This window comes from Myodes glareolus, chromosome 10 (genome assembly GCF_982192425.1).
Source record: "Myodes glareolus chromosome 10, mMyoGla1.1, whole genome shotgun sequence".
NCBI classification, from domain to species: domain Eukaryota; kingdom Metazoa; phylum Chordata; class Mammalia; order Rodentia; family Cricetidae; genus Myodes; species Myodes glareolus.
This window is the reverse complement of record NC_142035.1, coordinates 84,754,624-84,775,151: the sequence shown is the minus strand read 5'-3', so window position 1 is coordinate 84,775,151 and position 20,528 is coordinate 84,754,624. Positions and strand designations below refer to the sequence as shown.

The 20,528-nt window shown below is 40.1% G+C and overlaps 1 protein-coding gene across 2 annotated transcripts in view; it reads right to left on the bottom strand.

Moving 5' to 3' along the window:
• Positions 1-20,528, bottom strand: part of Hsd17b12 (hydroxysteroid 17-beta dehydrogenase 12) — a 133,307-nt gene that overhangs the window by 37,834 nt on the left and 74,945 nt on the right. For both annotated transcript variants that reach the window (XM_048443581.3, XM_085696647.2), the window contains exon 4: positions 8,531-8,638. In XM_048443581.3, the coding sequence (XP_048299538.1) occupies positions 8,531-8,638 (108 nt within the window). The remainder of the gene's footprint in view (positions 1-8,530; positions 8,639-20,528) is intronic.

Genomic DNA, 20,528 nt, shown 5'->3' with positions numbered 1-20,528 from the left:
TCAGGGAGGAAGCAGGGTGATGAACGTCTCACTCATCTCACTTTTTCCTTTTTAAGCAGTTCAGGACCCAGCCCAGAGAAATAGATCCACCCACTTTTAGGACGGCTCTTCCCACCTCAATTAATTCCCCACAGACATGCCCAGGAGCTAAATAATCCTTCAATGGTATGCTTAAAGGCTTGTCTTCTAGATGATTCTGGATCCCAAAAAGTTGCAATTAAGTTCAACCATCACAGAGCCCCATAGGAGAGGTGGGGCTGCGAGAGTGCTACAGACAGACTGAGAAGGAAGGGGAAGTAGAAAAACGTTGGTGGTGTCAAAGGAGCCATCCTTACAGACCAAGTCCTCGTGGAGTTGGTTCTTGGAGGGAGGACTGGCAGGAAGCTGCACTTGGCTATACTCTCGAGTGCCCATTTTGAATCCCAAAGAAGACTATTGTCAAAGTAAATGCTACATTTAGAAAGAAGACTTCGAAAATCCAGAGTAACTCTGGGTGTTATATTAGTATTTTAAATTATATCATAACTGCTTAAAACCATTTCTACATCTCATTCTTTAACAAGATTTTGTTCTTTTAAAGTTCATGTGCTGCTGATCTTCATGGGCCTAGAGTCCTCTATCACAGTCAGTTACCAGAGGAGGAATGATGTCATCAGAAAATTAGATTTCTGGTATCTGGGTTGGGCACGAGGGTGGAGCAAACAATAATAAATTGCTAGAAAATGAAAATCCATTCATGCACTAACCTCGCACAGACCACTTTTAACTGGCTTCATTTTTTACATTAACTAGAAACATAAGAAATTAATGTGGTTTAAAAATACTTTGCCTAGTGGTTGGGCTTCTAAGTATAAATTACATAACACAAAATATCTGTTTTCTATTTATGACATCAAGGCAGAAAAGGATAAGCTTACACTTTTGCTACATTCATAGTTTTAAAATATATATGAATCCAGTCCCAGCACTTCAGAGTTTATTAGTAAAACCTGCTTCAAACCTGTCATTTCACTGTATTTTGAAATAAATGTTGTTGTTTTTTTTAAATGTGGGCTTCAAGAACAGTGAATGTACCAAAGACTCAGAGTGTCTATGAGGGGTGTGTGTGTGTGTGTGTGTGTGTGTGTGTGTGTGTGTGTGTAGGATAACACTTTCTGCCTTACAATTTGGTAAAATGGTCTGGGGTTTGACCTCGGTGGTAGAGCACTTGCCTAGCATGTGGGATGCTCTGAGTTCCATCTCTAGCACCATATAAGAACAACTGTACAAGGCTCAGAATCCAGCTGAACCAGGATTCAACCCTGCTCCATCATCACCACTTCAAAAACTGGGGCCTAAAATAAGTCTACGTCCTTACTATTCTTCATACATGGAATAGGAACAATCATTTCAGCAAAGGACATAATGTGCAATGTCAGGAATCCACTGTTTGGAGCATGTTAAAATGTCAATAAATGGAGGAAACGCTACTGCCACATGGCCACTTAACCGACAAATATTTACTGCCCTCCTATTCTGTGCCCAGTACCAAGTATCTTGCTTTTATTATGTATGACCAGCATCAACACAAACAGATCCCTCTGCAAGGCAGAGCTCAGGGCAACTCTCAACAGAATAGCTGTTTATACTCGGTAGGTTTATCCCAGTACCTCCTCTGGCCTCTTCACTGCATTCAACAGACCTAGTCTCACAGTTGTAGGGAGAGAGTGACAGAGATGCAAAGAATTTTCCTTTTTTGCCTTCTTAACATATTGCTAGAGCTAGCACATGTTCATACACTGACAGATGATATTTGGAACACGATGTAAAACATTTTGCAAACCTTACAGTTTTCATACACTTGCAAGTAGCAATTTCCAAATAAAAGAGTTTACAAGGCTTTAAATTTGCAGTGCCTTTAATCAGAAATTGAAAAATTGAAGATTGAGCCAGAGCAACAGCACACACCTCCCTTTCACTGTTTAATTACAAACTGCTACGTGACCAATCCTCATTACAAAATTAGGTAGGATTTGGCACACATACAATTGGAGTGAGGCTACAGAAAGAAGAATAACACAAGGCTGACGGTTCAAAGTTAGCTAATAGGGGGCTATCTATCAATTTCTATTTACATTTCTGAAATCACAGAGCTAATTATCCACATTTAAGTTAAAGGTTCTGCTTTAATTAATGCCATTAGCTAAGTCTGAGTGAATGGAAATAAATCTGAATTCTAACAGTCTTATGCTCACTTTAGAAATCTAATCTCAGTCGGCATACTTGGTGAGATGACAGGGCTCTCTCCTGGATGGTGCTCCCAAGATTGCCCCTATATTAACAGCCCCATGCCTTTGTTTCCATGAGTGCCTTTTACCAGCCTCTCAAGCCATGCAAAGGGTCCCTGCAGGCAAAGGAGGAGATTCTTATCAGTCAATCCTTCTGGCCACACGGTCTGCACTGAATTTCTTTCAACCACTCGAGGCAGCAGAGCTCCAAGTACAGTCATCATTTTGCTTTACAGAATTTTCCCTGCATCCAGAGTCTCTTGCCTAGAAAAATATTTCCCTGTTGTCAAGATGAAAGCCGAAAGTTGCTATTGGGTGGTTACTAACTCTGAACAATGCACTTAACCTCTCTCCATTTGTTCCCTTCCTTTAAATGGGTGGTGCTTTCATTTACTTATTTATTTGATTGCTTGCTTATTTGTTTGTTTAGAAAAGGTCTCTCTATGTAGCCCTGGCTGTCCCAGAAAACTCTATGTAGACCAGGCTGGCCTTAAACTCATGCAGAATCCTCTGCCTCTACTTTCCAAGTGTTAGGACTAAACTCGTGCACCATTATGCCCAGCTTGGGGCACAGGACTGTTCAGATTTAGTTTCTTAGTCACTTCTACCTGTTTCCACTGCTGCCCTCCTAATAGCTGCCTTCACCACCGTATCTGCTGGAGAAGCCTTACTGGTTTCCTTACATGCCTTGCTTTCTTCCAATGGAAGTCAGGACTCCATAAAAATGTTATCAGTTTCTGCTTAAAATTCTACTGTGGCTTTGCAAAAAAAGACTCTTAAACTAGACTTGACCTGAGGATACTCCATATGTTCACTCCTACTTAACAAACTATAACTTTACTTAGCAAGTAAGCTAACTGAAAACCTAACTATGTCAGGTCCAAAAGAAACTGGGGACAAATGGCTAACTGTGGTGCTTATTAGCACGAAGCTCATGCTATCTGAGCTATCTGAGCATAGTAAGTACCCGTTACAGAGTCCTTGCTGGCACCCTGGCTGTTATTAGCTCTTATTACCACACCCTCTTCCCTAAATTTCTCCAGTTCACCTGCTTCCCTTCCCTAAGCTTCTCATTCCTATACAACCCATGGGCTCTCTTGGTTCTTCCCTCTCCTCCCACTTCTCTCTTGCTCCTCCTTTCTTGCTTTCCTGTCTCATGACCCAGTAAAGTTCATTGGCCATGTCTAGTCTACTAACTTCTCTCCCTGCTATGGACTCTTCCAGATGCCTCTGGCTATACGCTCCCTCCTATCTACAATAAAACCCTTCTCCTTAACCATACCTGGGAGCAATCGTGTCCTCAGTTTATACAACTTAGGAGCATCCTCTGAGACAGATAGGGTGAGTGATAATACAGCAGCCAATGGCTCTGATCATGCTCGAACAAAGCAAATTTGGCAGAGTAAACAAGCCACCTCTGTACCTCACCTCCATTTTCTGCCCACATCACAGAGCAGTTTTGAGACTCTGCTCTCAAGGTAGCTTGAGGTATGAAGAGTTCTTTGCTCACATACTGCTAAGTTTAGTTATTCTACACTATTTCCTTCAACAGCTCCATAGTTAGGAAGCTGGCTTTCTAAGCCTTCAAGATCTGCCTAATTATCAGACTTTTCTGCTATGGTGCCCTCTAAAATCCTGCTCCATGTTTAAAGATCATCTCTGATGTCCTCTAATATATAAAGACTTTGTATTTTCACACGATGCTCCTTCTGCCTGGAAACCCTTCCCACACCTCTATTTTGCCCTTTAGTTTCAATTTAAACATTACTTTCTTGGGAATGTCACATGTGATGCACATAACTGTCTCAACAGCTTTCTCTTTCACTACATGCAACATACATTCAACTAGTGGCTTAATGGCTATCTTTCATGAAAGCAGAAACAACTTAAATGATCATGTAATTTTACTGTTTTGTCTAATGCTAGAGTTCTAGAATTGTATTAGTATATATATATATATATATATATATATATATATATATATATATATATAGAGAGAGAGAGAGAGAGAGAGAGAGAGAGAGAGAGAGTAAGTGGAGTCAAAGAGAAGCTATGTAGCCCCGCTGGAGACAGATACTGGAACTTTACCTGCTAAGCCACAGCCTCATGGCAATACACTGATTAAAAGAAATGGGTTAGATTAAGATGTAAGGGTTAGCCAATAAGAAGCTAGAGCCTATGGGCCAAGCAGTGATTTAATACAGTTTCTGTGTGGTTATTTTGGGAGTCTGGGAACCAACAAGCAGCCTCCTTACAACAAACTTTCAGAAGTGTTTTCTGAAACACTTCCGCCAGACTCATGTAATCAGGTTTTCATAGAAAGCACTTTTACCCACCGAGCCATCTCGCTGCCCTATTTCAATAATTTTTAAACTGGTTATAGGTTAATGTGTTAATGTTCTGGATAAAAGTTCAAATAAAAGATATTATAATTAAGCCCACCTGCTTACTTTTATCTTTTTTAAAATGTGGGTCTACTCCCTGGTAGGTTGACCAAGTTCCAATAGATGTCTCTATACCCATGGTCAGCACAAATTAGGCTGCATTGATTATTATGTTTAAAAAGAAGAAATGAAAATGGGAGGGGTGGGAGGAGATGAGAGGATATGGGGGAAATTAGATGAAGGGAGGAGTAGGGACAAATATGATTAAAATACACAGTAGGAAATTCTTAAAGAATAAAAATATATTTGAAATGTGAGCTTAATGAAACAGGAAGGCATATGTAACTTATATTACAGCTTTACTGAACAAAGCTGAACGTATGCAAAGAAAATTCATCCTCCACACCACTGATGGCCTTAGATGAGGGAAGAGCAATCCACAGAGCTCTGTCTTTAGCTATCTTCTTGAATTATTTCTAGTCTTGCTGCTCCATTAAACAACTATTCTTAGATAATCAGACTCAAAACTCTATGTCCAGTGAAACCTGGATATACTTTTCCAGCTATCTATAATACCACTTGGAGCAGTGGTTCTCAACCTTCCTAGTGCTGCAACCTTTTAATACAGAACCTCATGCTATGGTGACCCCCCATACATAAAATTACTTTTCTTGATACTTCATAACTGCAATGTTGTTACTGTTATGAATTGCAATGTAATACCTGTGTTTTCCGATGGTCTTTTGGGGGTCATGAGAATCACTCACTGTCCTAGAGGCACCACAAACTTAAATGAGCATCACCCTAAAAGGTTACTCCTCAATAGTTCATTTTAGTAAATGGTGCTTAATAAATGGGTGTGTCACCCACAGATTTCCTTCCTTGTGCCATCTGAAATCTGGCACCACCACCAGCTTTTTCTATTTCCTAAATATTTCTGGACTTTTCCTTTTGCTGGCCCCACTGGCTAAGCCAAGTCATAATTATGTCCCCTTTTATCAACTCCCCCGACTCTTGTTACAGTGTGCCCTATCCCAGACAAAACAAAACAACTTTGCTCATTGTTGTCCTTTCTATAGAACACTATCCTACATAAGGACATATGGATCTTTCCTTATTCACTGTGACACCTCTACTTCACTCATTGATAAATTAACAATCAAATATAAACTACTACCTCACAGGTTTCCACTTAGTAAGGAGCTGGATTATGCTGATTCAATTAGCATGGGAGGCATGGAAAACATCTGTCCTGTGTATATATATCAATGCATATGTACTAAGAAAAGTACTAGAATTCTAGAAAGGCGATCAGGAGGAGGAGTGGAGGAAGGCAAGGGGTACTTGGGGACCATGCCCTGAACTCTTATCTCTTAACAAATTTACCATGCCTGAACTCAAACTGAAGCCTTTCTTTAGTTCTGATACAGTTTGGTTTTGATAGAGTCTAGATGAGGAAAGAGTCCCCAAACAATCCCCCAGTCCTGCACAACATCTCTCATCTCAAATTTCATGATCCTACAGTATCCACCGTTTAGCAATGACTCAGTGAAAAGTAGCTAGATCAACAAAGAACAATTACGATAACACAAACTACTTGTAAAAGCTAGCCATTCTCCACAACATGCTGACTGTCCCCCAGTCCAGTCATCTTTCACTAGGGATTGCCAACCACCTTCCTGCCTATCCATCACTAGTCTGAAGGTGGGGAGGGCCATGGGCGTCTCTATTAACAAGCAAGTTTAAGCTTCTTTTGCAAGCTTAAAAACAGAACTTTCTCTCGTGTTAGTGGTATTTAACTAATCCCACATCTAGGGAAAGAAGAAGAACTTCTAAAGATTTCTCCCAATGTATGTATTTACAAAAGAACAGGAAGACACAATAGTGAACACTAGTCCTCTGTTGTTTTTTTTTTTTATCTTTTACTAGTTAGTTCTACAGAAAGTGAGGCAGGAGTACAAATAATACAGATGGGATAAACATAAGGATGTATGGTATAGACTAGGCAGGCCAGGATAGCTACAGGTCCAAGAATATTTAATGGGATTATACTTGGGTAAATGACTTTGAAAACGACTTTATTTAGAAGGTCAGGTATGGTAGTGCACGCCTTTAATCCCAGCATGCAGAAGGCAAATGCAAATGGCTCTGAGTTCAGGATCTGTTTAGTTTATAAAGCATGTTCCAGGATAGTCAGGGCTGTTACACAGAGAAACCCTATCTCTAAAAAACAAAAAACAAACAAAAATTATAAAAAGGCCATCCTAAAGGGACTGGGAAGAATGGTCAGTGCTTGACTTGTAACCACAAGCAAACAAGTTCAATTTCCAGCATCCTGTAAAAGAGACAGGCATGATAGCACCTAACTGTAATTCCAGCACTGAAGTATTCCTGGGTCCCAGCCTAGCCTAACTGGTAAACTTCAGGTTCCAGTAATGGGTCATCTTAAAACACAAGGTGACAGAAAACACAGACACCCAAGTTTGACCTCTGGCCTTCATGTGCATTTGCACACAGACAAGCACACACATGGTATCTCATGTATTTTTTCACTCTTAGCCCCACAACCCTCCATCCCTTTTATCTCTCCTTACTGGTTCCCTTCTTTCTCATAGTTCTCTTTCTGTACTAGTAACCAGTATAGTATGTATGTGTGTGTGTGTATGTGATTCCATATATATATACACACACATATATATACATATATACACATACACATATATATATATATACATGTATATATATGAATACATATTCCACACATGGAAAAAATGTGATATTTGGTCTCTCTCTTATTACCCTGTCAGTATTGTCTGATGATTTTTTTCATATCACAGTTCAATACTCCCATGATATCAGCAAAATCATTTGGTTCTCTAGGAAGAGAAAGCAACTGAGGTAAAACAAAACACAGCAATAAACTTAGAGAAAACAGAAGAGACAGACTGGCCTCAGTCTTTCTGTTTCTTTAGAGAAAACCCAAGGCTCTTGACAGCATGCATTTTAACTGCGGTGTATCTGCGCAAAGAGATGAAACATGGAGTATGTGGAGGTTTGAATGTGTATGGCCCCCTAATATTATGAAGTATAGCCTTGGAATAGGTACTGCCTTTTGGGAGGAAGTGTGTCACTGTGGAGGCAGGCTTTGAGGTCTCATAAAATGCTCAAGTTATGCCTGGTATGGTACTCAGTTCACTTTCTGTTGCCTGCAAATCAAGATGTAGAGCTCTCAGTTCCTTCTCCAGCACCAATGTGCCTGCACACGACCATGAAGATAATGGACTAAACCTCTGAATCTGTAAGTCAGCCTCAATTAAATGTTTTCCTTTGTAAGAGTTGTCGTGGTCATGGTTGCTTCATAGAGAAAGAAATCCTAACTAAGACACAGTGTATATGGAAGAGTTCTTTTGTGTATAAAGCATAGATAAAAATATTATTTCTGCAGTGTTAACATTTCATGGGATTAAGACTGTGGACAGTATCTACAAAGGTTTTGCAGGGAACAAGAGTTAACAACTTTGGCAGATCTCCATCTCCTTAGCCATGAATGGTCAGCATCATGCACCTTAAAGGACAGTTACCATAGAAGCATGTCTCTGCCTCCTGAATACTGAGATTACAGGTGTCACTACCAAGCCCAGCCTTGTATATATACAGAGAAGCTAGGACTGGAAATAAAGTAAACAAAATGTAACTGAACTGTGAAGTCACTGATCTACAAGCAAAGCTTCAAGTACATACAGGTTAGTTATCCTTTACTGATCAAGTGGATCAGTAATAATCTTACCACTAAACACCTAACCTCCAAAGAGAAAATAAACACACAGTAAAAGCCAAAGAATGAACAAGATGAGCCATAAATGTGGCAAAAATACAAACCTAAAACGCCAATTTCAAGACCGTCCAGGCCTGCCTTAATTTTATCATAAATATCATCCAATGCAAAGTCAACAGCAATGGTCCTTGTTTCCACTTTGAATTTTTCTTCTGGAAGGAAAAAAAAGGACAAATAATGAGCGAAAAAGAAAATTAATACATGGCAATTATGATTAAATCACTGGATAACATTATCCTTTCAAATTTTCTCCCCCCAATTTGACATGACATTTAGAGCAGGATAATTTCAGCAATCATGAGACTATGTAAGAAATGATAGAGAGTCAACAAAACAATAGTTCAGCAATTAAAAGTCCCAGCATCCTCACGGGTTGCCCGAGTATGCCTTGTCGATTTTTCTCTTGTGAACCAATAATGGTAACCACTTTTTCAAAGTCAAGCACAAATAACACAATATGGTTCATATCGCATTATATACTCTTTAAATATCACTTCCCTTGTGATTTTAACTGTAAATGGATGCCTCTTAACCTCAGGAAGAAGTCTTTATGGTATAAAGTAGCTTTGAAAAAAAGATTTGTTTTTTATGTGCATTAGTGTTTTGCTTGCACATATGTCTGTGTAAGGACACCAGATTCCCTGGAACTGGAGAGACAGACAGATGTGAGCTGCTATGTGGGTGCTGAGAATGGAATTCAGGTCATCTGAGAGAGCAGCCAGTGCTCTTAACTACTTCCCAGGTTCTGTTGTAAAGTGTCCCAAAGTGAGAAACATTAAAAGAAAAAGTTCATCTTAGGAAAGGAATGTGATCTTACTGCAGTTTTTGGATTGGATAACAGTTAGTTAAATCACTACATTTAAAAAGCAACACCAAGTGCACAGCAATAAATACACAAAATGACATAAAAACGACCTCAGTGCTTTTCTCAAGATGATTAAGGTCCCAAGAGCTGGGGATGTAAACAAGAGTGATATCTACGAAAACACACTCATCAAGGATAGCATACAACTTCCATTTCCTTCTATCTTCGCTAGCCCAACCTTTGAAGAACGTGGGTCACTCAGACATAGACACCAGTCTCATTCCCATACTTCTCTATAGAATGACTATGAGCAAGACAGACATCCTCTAGGAGCCTCAGCATCATCTGCGACAATGAACCTCTATCCAGCTTAGTCCACTGGCTCAGATGATGACCACTGGTACAGGAGGCACTTCACAAATGCTAGGCCTTCCCTTCCTATATCACTTGCAGTGATATTTCATTTCTATTTTAATAAATAATGCTCACCTGAAGATTAGAACACAAAACAGCCACACTGGTCAGACATACAGGCCAGGTAGCAGTGGCACACACCTTTAGTCCCAGAAGTCACACTAGCTAGCCACAGAGGCCCGGTGGTGGTGGTGCTCGTCTTTAGTCCTAGTACTAGAGAGAACTATAAGGCAGGATGAGACAGAAACTCACTCTCTTTTCAGTCTGATGATTCAGCTCTCTAGTGGCTTGGCTGTTTTGCTTTTCTGATCTTCAGGTTGAACTCTAATATCTATCTCTGGGTATTTATTAATTGTGATAAAATTGGTATGAACTCACAGAAAAGCCATTTGCTTTTGCCATTTTAGCCACCAGCACCCGGCTTGGCTTTCTTTTCTTTTTTCTCCAAGCCTCAGAGCAAGTTTGGGATTTTCTTGTTGTAGCCTCTCTGAAACAGTCTCCAATGACCAACCAAACTCCAGAAGCACCTGGGCTCGAAACGCCAAAGAACTCATCCACCTTAGACTGGCTGGTTCTGCCTTAAGGCAGCCCCCTTCACATTGCTTTTTCCGAACAATCCTGCACATTTTTCAGACAGTTGCCTCTCTCTCTCCCCCTCTCTCTCTCAGTTCCTCCCTCCCTCATCTTCCTCTCCCTTTCTCCACCATGGGTTGTGGGCTCTTCCTAGAGGTAGTTTGGATGCTACTTTCCAAACTAGGTAGCAGCCTTGAAATTCAGTCAGGCTTTTACTGTTCTACACAGCAGCAATAGGCCTCATATCCTCAACAACATCATTGGTAGATTTCATAAGACAATTGGGAATTCTTAAAGGGAGAAATTAGTTAAAAGAGAGTTTTATCCCACATCAAAAGATGGGAAAAACCATTACAGTGGAGGAATTTGGGTCTCTGTATGATAATATGCTAGACAGTTTGAAATGTATAATTTAGATGGGGTTTATGTACTGTCAACTGTAAATATTATCAGATTTATCATTTTTTATTAACAAAAAAATTGGTTAATCAGAGTGTTAAGATAGAGCCCATAGAAAAACCTAATAAAACAGGTAACAGACAGAGGATTTTAATGGAGAACCAATTTCAATATTGTATTATAACGATTGGGAAAACAGGCCTGAGCTAGGGACTTCCATCCACTGGAGCAGCCCTGAGACAGCTGCCTCACAGTGAGCAATCAACTTTCATGGGAGCAGGCCCGAACAACTTCTGGGGTTACAAAGCGACCCCTGGGAATACTGAGCAGACTGGGAACACCAAGTGACCTCCAGGGTGACCGGAACCATGGCCGTGACTGCACCACAAGGAAGAACCATCTAAGCTTTGGATCCACTGGCACTTGAAAGACTGATTACTAGAGACATGGCTGCAACTATAGCAATCAAGAAAAACATGGGTAGACAAAGAAGGAACACACGTAATACCACAAAGAGCAACACGGCACCAGTAAAAACTAGTGACCCTACAACAGGAAAACTTGAACACCCAAATATAAAGCAGAAAAAATTGACCAAAAAATAACTTCAAGAGAATGTTTGAGGCCCTTAAAGAGAAAATGAAAAATTCCCTCAAAGAAATGGAGGAAAAGACAAATAAAAAATTAGAAGAAATCAACAAATCCCTTAAAGAAAACCAAGAAAAGGCAATCAAACAGATGAAAGAAATAGTTCAAAACTTGGAAACTAAAACAGAGACAATAAAGAAAAAGCTAAGAGAGACATACATGGATGTAATGTACATGAAGTAGAAAAGGACAACATCTCCTGAGTAAACTGGGAGCATGGGGACTATGGGAGAGGGTAAAAGGGGAGGGAAGAGGAAGAGATGGAAGTGGAGAAAAATATATAGCTCAATAAAAACAATTAAAAAAAGAGAATAGAACAGCTTGAGGTTTTCAGACAACCACACTTAATGTAACCAGTAACTTTATGGAATTTCCAAATGAAACAGGAAATTTTTTGTTTTATAGCTAAGTGGACTCCTGGGCCAATGTTAGATTTAAGTTGATTCAAGGATGTCACAGTCTCATATGACTTAGAATCACCTTTTGTGAAGCAAATGTTAAACTCGTGGTCTATTTGTAATAGAATTATACCTGAAGACTGGATAGAATTGGTTAAAGGTGTTTTAGAGCCTGGTGTGATAACAATAGAGTATCAGGTTCAGTGAAGAGGCTAAGATTATTGAACAATGAAGTAATGCTAGAGGTATCAAGTTCTTAGAGATGATTATGCTACTATAGAATGGCAAGCTGTATATGACGACTACACCCTGGATTTATATCATGCAGGACCTTTGAATGCTTGAAACAGAATTGGAGAAATAAGAAAGAAAATGGAGCCATTTACTTAAGTTATACAGGGTTCAAAGGAAGCCTTTTCAGATATCTTACAAAGACTGACTGCAGCAGTAAATAAAATGATACTAAATTCAGAAGTTAGACAAATAGTAACTGAATCTCTGGCTTTTGAAAATGCCAATTCTCTATACAAAAGGATAATTAGGCTATTAAAGGCAATGGATTCGAGATACAATTAATATTGAATTTTATGAAAATGATAATCCATGAAAAGGTGATTTCCAGAGATTTGAGGGAAAAAAATCAAAATGTCAAATACTTCCAGAGGTTTGAGGGGAAAAAAAATTAAAATGTCAAATATTATAATTGTAGCAAACAAGATCACTTTAAAAGGTACTGTAGACAGGGCATTCCTAGAAACAATTTTTTCCTAAAAATAATCCATTCAAAACATCTGGATTATGCGTAAAGTGTGGCAAAGATAGGGCAAAAAATAAATAAATAAGGAGAAACCACAAAGTGAGCATTTTGGAAAACTTCTATAAATGAACACCAAAATTAAAAATACAAATAAATGACATTGTCATTGAATGTCTGGTAGACACCGGTACAGATGTAGCAATAATTTCATCAGAATCTTGGCATTCAAATTGGCCTCTTCAGGATGTAAATGTTCAGTTTGTAGGGATCGGAACTTTATCTTTGGAAAAGCAGAACATGAGATAGGTTGAATGTTTAGGGCCAGAAGGAGAGAGGGTAATTTTAAAACCATAAGAGGCTAACATAGCAATGAATTTGTGGAGAAATGATTTGTTACAGCAATAGAATAATCAGATTAACATTCCTCCAATCTGAGAACCAACACATAAATTAACATATGTGATATAGGAGGGTCATCTGTCTATGTGTTACTTTCATTGGTTAATAAAGAAACTGCCTTGGCTTTTGATAGGACAGCAGCTTAGATAGGCGGAGTAGACAGAAAAGAATGCTGGGAGAAAGAAGCAGAGTCAGACAGAGGCAGAGAGCCTCCGCCATGAAGTTGCCAGGTCAGACATGCTGAATCTTTCCTGGTAAGCCACGACTTCATGGTGAGATACAGATGATTAGAAATGAGTTGAATCAATATCTGAGAGTTAGCCAATAAGAGGCTGGAAACAATGGACCAGGCAGTGTTTAAATGAATACAGTTTCGGTGTAATTATTTCGGGTAAAGCTAGCCAGGAGCCAGGTGGCGGGACACAGCCTGCTGCTCCATTTGCAACAGAGTGGCTGCCCAACGTGGTAACTAACTCCATGTAAAATCTAAGAGGGCTTTAAAAGGAATTCTAGACACAAATATAGAGTTTAACACAGCTTTTTGCAGTTTGCTAGGATGTGCCGTAGAGAGATTTCCTGTTTCAGCAATAGCGGCAGAAAAAAAGCCGCATCATTTTAAAACACAGCTTCCTGGTCCCTGCCGCCGGTGCAAACTCCGGCTATGGGGCATTTCTGGGCTTGGACGTTTGTGTGTCCACTTGGGGTCGGGAACAAAGTAACTGAGACCATGCCCATGGCTTGGCTCTTCCTGCCTAAGTAAGCAGTGGGATCAGGTATTCTAGAAAGTAGCAGTTTTGAAATACCAGTTTCTGGGCTGTGCCGCCATCACAATCTCTGTCTGGCTCCTGTGGGAGACAGAGCTTTTGAATGGAACATTTGGAGTAAAGTGCTACGATTTGTTTGATGGCAACTAGACTCACTGTGTGCCTAAAAGGGGGTCATTGCGTGCAGCGGCTCAGAGGCACAAGCGCCTCCGCCATGCTAGCAGTGCAATGTGCAAGGCTCAGAGGCACAAGTGGCTCCACCATGTTGGACTGGGCGAGGCAAGCAGGCAGTACCTGTTTTTGACCTAGGAATGTCACAGCTTAGATTATTAAGTGCTTAGTGATTTAAAAATGCAAAACAAAAATGCTCCTGGATAGTAAAAAATTACAGATTCACAATAGGGCAGATTCAGACATAAAAGACCTCTAAATGGGTCATAGTGTTACATAAAGTTAGACAGACGTAGGCTTAGGAGAGAGAAGAAAAGGAAAATAGAGAATAAAGTTAATGCCTTAAAGAAAGGGCAAAGTCTTTAAAGAGACAGAGTACAGATAGTTATAGATTAAAAGAAATAAAGAAAAATAAGCCACATAAAAATGAAAAATTCACGAAGAGTTTGGATTCTATATATATTGTGTTTTCTATGAATTTTTTGACTGTAAAGGAGCTAAGTACAGAGGCACATCTCATTGTGTGGGCTGCTAAGATAAACCAGGACGTATATTATAAACCTATCTTGACTTCAGAATTTGGATCTAAGGATATGATACTTTGGAAAAGAGATTCTTCTTTTGTTTTCACAGAGGATGAGACCCTGTGGATTGCTTCTATCCCAATTTGGTATGATAGACCACGCCCTCCTGAAAGGTTTCTGTGAACACCCTCAAAAATTTACTTTGCTCAACTGCTGACTGAGATGAACATAGCACACAGGATACATCATAAAAGACCTGATTAACAGTGCCCCTATACAGCAGGAAGAAGTATGGAGAAAAATAACCATGTCCATAATCCCAAATATTGTTTATAAATGTTCTTTTACATTTAAAGGGGGATATGATATAGATATGAATAATTTGCTTTGGTATGAACTTTAAGGTCAATTTTGTTATATGTATATGTATATGTATTTCTGCTCTTGATTAAGGTATTGTGATTGTGTAGTTCATTTAAAAATGTAATGTATAATTAGGAAATATAGGTTGTTAATGGATAATCATCAATAATAGTCAAGCTTGTAGTTATGTTAGATTTTCTAGATGTACATAAATATATTTCAGATAGGCATTCTTCATATCTTTCAAAGACTACAGAATATGGCATTTTAAATGTTTTAATAACTTAGGGCTTTTCATGACAATAAGACACGTCTGCTCCTGGCAGCACCAGCTACTTCAAGAGGAAGATGGGCACTAAAGAGGCTCCTTATGGAGTTTGATAGCCATCTGGGCAAGAAACTGCTCTTGCTTGGACTGATGCATAGACTGGACACAGAGAACCCACAGAGAGATGCTCCTGAAACAGCTTTTATATAAAAACCAACAGTTTAGTTCAAATGCATAAAAGTCATAAACATTTTAATAAAATTTTTAATGTTTAACATCATTCTAGTCTGTGCATTATATCTTCCATTTTGTTCAACAAACTGATAAATTCTTAACTTGCACCTCCTATGTCTAATTACTTTATATGCTTTTGGAATATTTCTCTCAAATCTCTCCCCAAGTAGTTGGGGATATTAAAAATGAAAATACTAGAGAATATGTCTAGCTTACATAGACTTGTGTATTTATGTTTTCTATCAATAAAAGTGAAAGAACATATTTCTTTTTAAAAAAATATTTATTTATTTGTATACAATTTTCTGTCTACATGTATGCCTGTAGGCCAGAAGAGGGTACCAGGCCTCACTACAGATGGCTGTGAGCCACCATGTGGTTGCTGGGAATTGAACTCAGGACCTTTGGAAGAGCAGGCAATGCTCTTAACCACTGAGTCATCTCTCCAGCCCAAGAATGTATTTCTTCTCCATGGTCCCCTAACTCTGCTCCAATGCATCTGTGTTCCCTAACATGTTTCAGGTTTCATCTATGTGGTGACTAATTTTGGTTATAACTTGATCACATATGGAATTAACTAAAACCCAAATGACTGGGCACACCTCTCAGGACTTTTTTTCATTATTAAATCATTCGAAGGGGGAAGACTCACTTCAATTTCAGATCTTTGAGGTGAGAAGATCCACCTTTAATCTGGAGCACACCTTCTGCAGACAGCTTATATAAAGAACACGGAAGAAAGCTTGCTTATGTTCTCTCTCTCTCTCTCTCTGTCTGTGTGTGTGTGTGTGTGTGTGTGTGTGTGTGACTGCGTGCGCGTGTGCACGCGCGCGTGTGTGTGCTTGCCTGTTCTCACTAGCAAATCCATTCCTTCACTGGCATTAGAGACTATTTCTCCAAGATTCTGGCTGTACTGAAGACCAGATGAAACATCCAACTTTGAGAACTGAATGACTGGATTCTTGGACCTTCCATTGTTAGAGAAGCTGGACCACTGTCTGTACGGTGCCATTCTAATAACTTTCATGTGTGTATGTGTGTGTTTACCCATTCTATAGGTTCTTTTCCTCTAGTGAGCCCTACTAATACAACCCACTATGAAATTCTTGCTACTTTCCCCCATCTTTTCTGCATTATAACACCTTTCTAAGACTCAACTTACACAACGTACAGACATATTTTAACAATTCCCATTTCCTTCAAGGAAAATCTTCTTCCACTGGGTATATTTCTGGAAATCTAGATAACCTCATTAGGCACATATCATGCGTACTTAGCATGGAGTCTCTACTTCCTACCTAACAGGGATCACTTTTATTCTTTGTTTTCCAGCACCTAGTGGGGTACCTGACATGTAGCAGAGATCTCTCTGCTATGGAAGCTTAAAGAAAATAGAAGCAAGATAGCTGGTTCAAGAAGCCATCTTCTCAAAACTTCTTGAACTTCCCCTGTAGAAGTAAAAACTCTGTGCTTGTAGGATCTGTTCTAGAAGATAAACTTTAAACAACTCAATTCTTTCTCTCTTAACCCTCCCAAAAATTTCAATACATTTGAATCTTAAATCCCTTAGAATCTAGCCAAGCCTTAATTTGGGGCTCAGATGAAAAGGTTGAGGCTGTCTGCCGTGGGCTGTCTCCCTACCCGACCTATAAAGTGAGCAGGAGGCTCTTAGCAAACAGTGCCACAGCTGGTGATCACCAATTTTAAGTCTAAACGTATACAGTTTCATTTAAGTTGTGTTTAAAAGAAACGCCTTTTACATGAAATTACACATTTTTATATATTTAAAAATGTGAAAAAATACAAGTCTTTTGTACTATTTCCATTTTTAAGGGGAAAAAAAACAAAGGCTAAAAAGTTCCCTAACCAAATACTTACTGTCTATTTTTTTTACGTTTAGATCTGATCACATCCTCCAACCCTGTCTCTTGGGGTGAGAAATCTCCCCATCTCCCCACAGAGCATGCCTGCCTTTTGTGGCTCCAGAGGAAAGGTGATTGCACCCAGCCTCAGTAGAGAATGGCACATCTAACTCCATGCTAGAAGGCTCCTTTAGTTATAATGATCAGAGAAATTACAGAAATAATGGTCTGTTCTTTTCATTGCCCTTGAAAAAATATTCGTGACTCTTTAAATCTCTTGTGAAGAGACCCACTTTCAGTCACACCAAAAAATTAATTATAGCTCTCAAGATTCCATCCCCAAACAACCATTTCTTTATCTGAAGCCAAAGTTCTAATATGTTATTCACTGTAGAACCTGTAGCTAGAAGGAGCACAAGCAACAAAGACTTCTCACACAGCTCTGCTCCGCCCTCATGGGAGGACTGTCTTCATACTTTGAAAGATAACTCTACACTTGCTTAGGCCTCTCTTGAAGAAATTTTCTGGAACAGATGTTATTTTCTCCACCTAAAAAACTTATCTGCCAATGGAAACACCTGAATTATTTGTTTATTTAGACAAGAGGGGAAAAAACAAAGAGGAAACTCCATTAGTGTGCTTCAGCTACAAGGAACAAAGAAAGAGAGCTCAAGGGGAAGAGAGGAGATGGAGTAGAAAGGCAGGACCTGAGTGCTAGCTCCTGTGAGTAGACGGAGGGCTGTTCACTCAAGGTGCTCGGCTTTCACTCCATCTCTTGGCCTATGTCACACAGGCGAAGCTCTCCATCCTGCATGATTCCTGTAAAGACACTCGGTGATAGCATGTTAAATGTGCCTTATGGAACTCTACGGCCAAAGAAGTGTATTCTTATAACACAACAGATGGTATTATGTCTACAAAGACAGTGGCCTGAGGAACAGCTGTTCCTTACAAACACAGGTTGCTGTAGGGATTACTTATGCTCCCCCATCCCAATGCTGGCCATGAACATCCAACTCTACATTTTAAGCCGACTTATTTATTATGTCATCACCCAGGGGATATGTGTCATAGCATTCTATTTTCAGCTTTCGCTTCAGTATCCAGCTAGTTCTTTGACTCAGTCTGCTTTAAATTAGACTTTTGAATCACTATATTTATCTAGTCAAAGACATACATTTTTATTCACCTTTGATCTTTGGAATCATAAAATCTCACAACTGTTAGCAAGTCTGCTTTCTCAATGCTTGACTTAGTCACTGTTCTATTGCTGTGAGGAGACACCATGACCAAAACAACAGTTTAAAAAGAAAGTATTTAATTGGGGTTTGCATATGATTTCAGAAACTTTGTTCATTACCATCAAGGCAGGAACATGGTGGTAAACAGGTATGATACTGGAGCTGGAGCTGAGAGCTACATCTTTATCCACTGGCAGGTAAGAGGGAGGGGAGCAGAGGAAAGGGAAGGGGAGGGGAGGGAGAGGAGAGGGAGAAACTGGACCTGGCTCAGGCTTTTAAAACTTCAAAACCTACTGCCAGTGACATACCTCCTTCAACACCTCCTAATCCTTTCAAACAGTCCTATTCCCTGATGACTAAGCATTCAAAGTCTATGGGGCCTTCTTATTCAAACCATCGCAGTGCTTACAAGTGGCATGACTACTTGCCATCAACAGTGTCTCAGATGTGAGAAAAGCCCAAGACATTGTTGACATCCACAAGATGGCATTAAGGAGAACAGATCGCAAATAAAAGGTTTTGGGCATCTCAGAGCTTGTAACTGGCCTTCCATCACTAGAAAAGGAAGCAGAAGACCCCTGTTAAAGCCATGGTCTGAAATTAAAGGCAGGCTAACACTTGCTTCTACAGGAGGCATTTGCATCCAGCAGAGCACCTGCTCTGAAGGTGCAGCACAAGGGCGGAAGTCTATGTACATCCGGGCTTTATTGCTGTTGTCTGTTTTTCATCTTTGTCCCTCAGTGTTCAACAGTACCTGTGCGTGTAATATGAGTTCTGACTGAATAAATTCAAGAAACACACTGAGTAGCACCTACATGCCAGACTTCGCCCTGAAGACAACAGTTAATACCCTCAATTGGTGAAGGGGACGCATACTGTTCTAATAAATGTGAACAGATTATCAAAGAGAAAGCAACATGCTCATTCTGAGTATAATTTTCAAATAGGACATGACATTTTTTAAGATTTATTTATTTATTATATATACAATGCTCTGCCTGCATGTGTCCCTGAAGGCCAGAAGCTGGCACCGGATCTTATTACAGTGGTTACTGGGAATCGAACTCAGGACCTCTGGAAGAATAATCAGTGCTCTTAACCGCTGAGCCATCTCTCCAGCCCAGGACATTGTAAGGCCCGGACCTTCCCTTGCTCCCTGGGATGCAAATCAAGGACTGTTTTGGCTAACCAGCTAAAGCTTCCTGCTAAGCTTCGTGCTTGTTCTGCCCTAGCCTGGTATAATAGCCTAGGGCTCTATATTACTTTAAAATGGTAATTTCTCAACCTGCCCGGGAGAGCCCAGGCACCAAGGTCCCTCTACCCTGTCTGACACTGCCCTGCACCCCTCGCCCACCTGCCTGCGGAGAAGTTCAGGAGAAGCTCACTGGGCGCCAGCTTCCCCATCCCACTCTGGCTGGGAGGGATTCTCCTCTTCTGGGGCCAAAGTATTTAACCCTGGATTAAGTTGAATAAACGGGCATTTGCCTTTGGGCAGATGACCCAGACCTCTTTCTCTGTGTGCGTGCGTCTATGTTTAACCCCTAGAACCTTGCCCTGGGCTTGTGGCGAGATACGGGAAAGCGCGCATCCCGTATAGGGAGGAGGGAAGCACAGATTCGGGTAGAACCCCCCACAGAACATGACATTTGCATGAAGTGTTTTGAAAGGAAAAACAGGAAGTAGCCATCCAGAAAAGTAGAAAAAGGCACAAACTGGAGGGGAAAAAACATGTTACGAAAACCCCTGTGGATGCCATGTGTGGTGCAGAGAGACTGGGACAGGGAGAAAAAAAAAAGAGCGCTGTAGAAAGAAGCTGGTGGGGGCTGCAGGTGTCAGGATGGCAGGCAGAACCTGCTTCACAATTTGTAGGGCTCAGTAGGAAATAATGTAGTCTTTGTTCAAAATAGATAAAGATTTTCAGGGTACTAACAGCAGACCATTAACAAGAATGGGCCCTTTCAAGGGTGGGACCCTGTACAAATACACCCGCCATGTACCTAGAAGACGTTTCTATGGCAAGTTAACATTTACCTGGTATTGTAAGCACTTGGCATTTTTTATGTTGTAACTAGCAAGCTAGGAAGTGACAAGATCACATCCGTTTTTCACGAAGGACATGATGTGGAAAAATAGAAGACCCATAGTCTATTATAAAAAGCAACAGGTGACAGAGAAAGGACTAAGCACCTGCTTCCCTGGTCCCCAGAGAACAGGGATCAGAA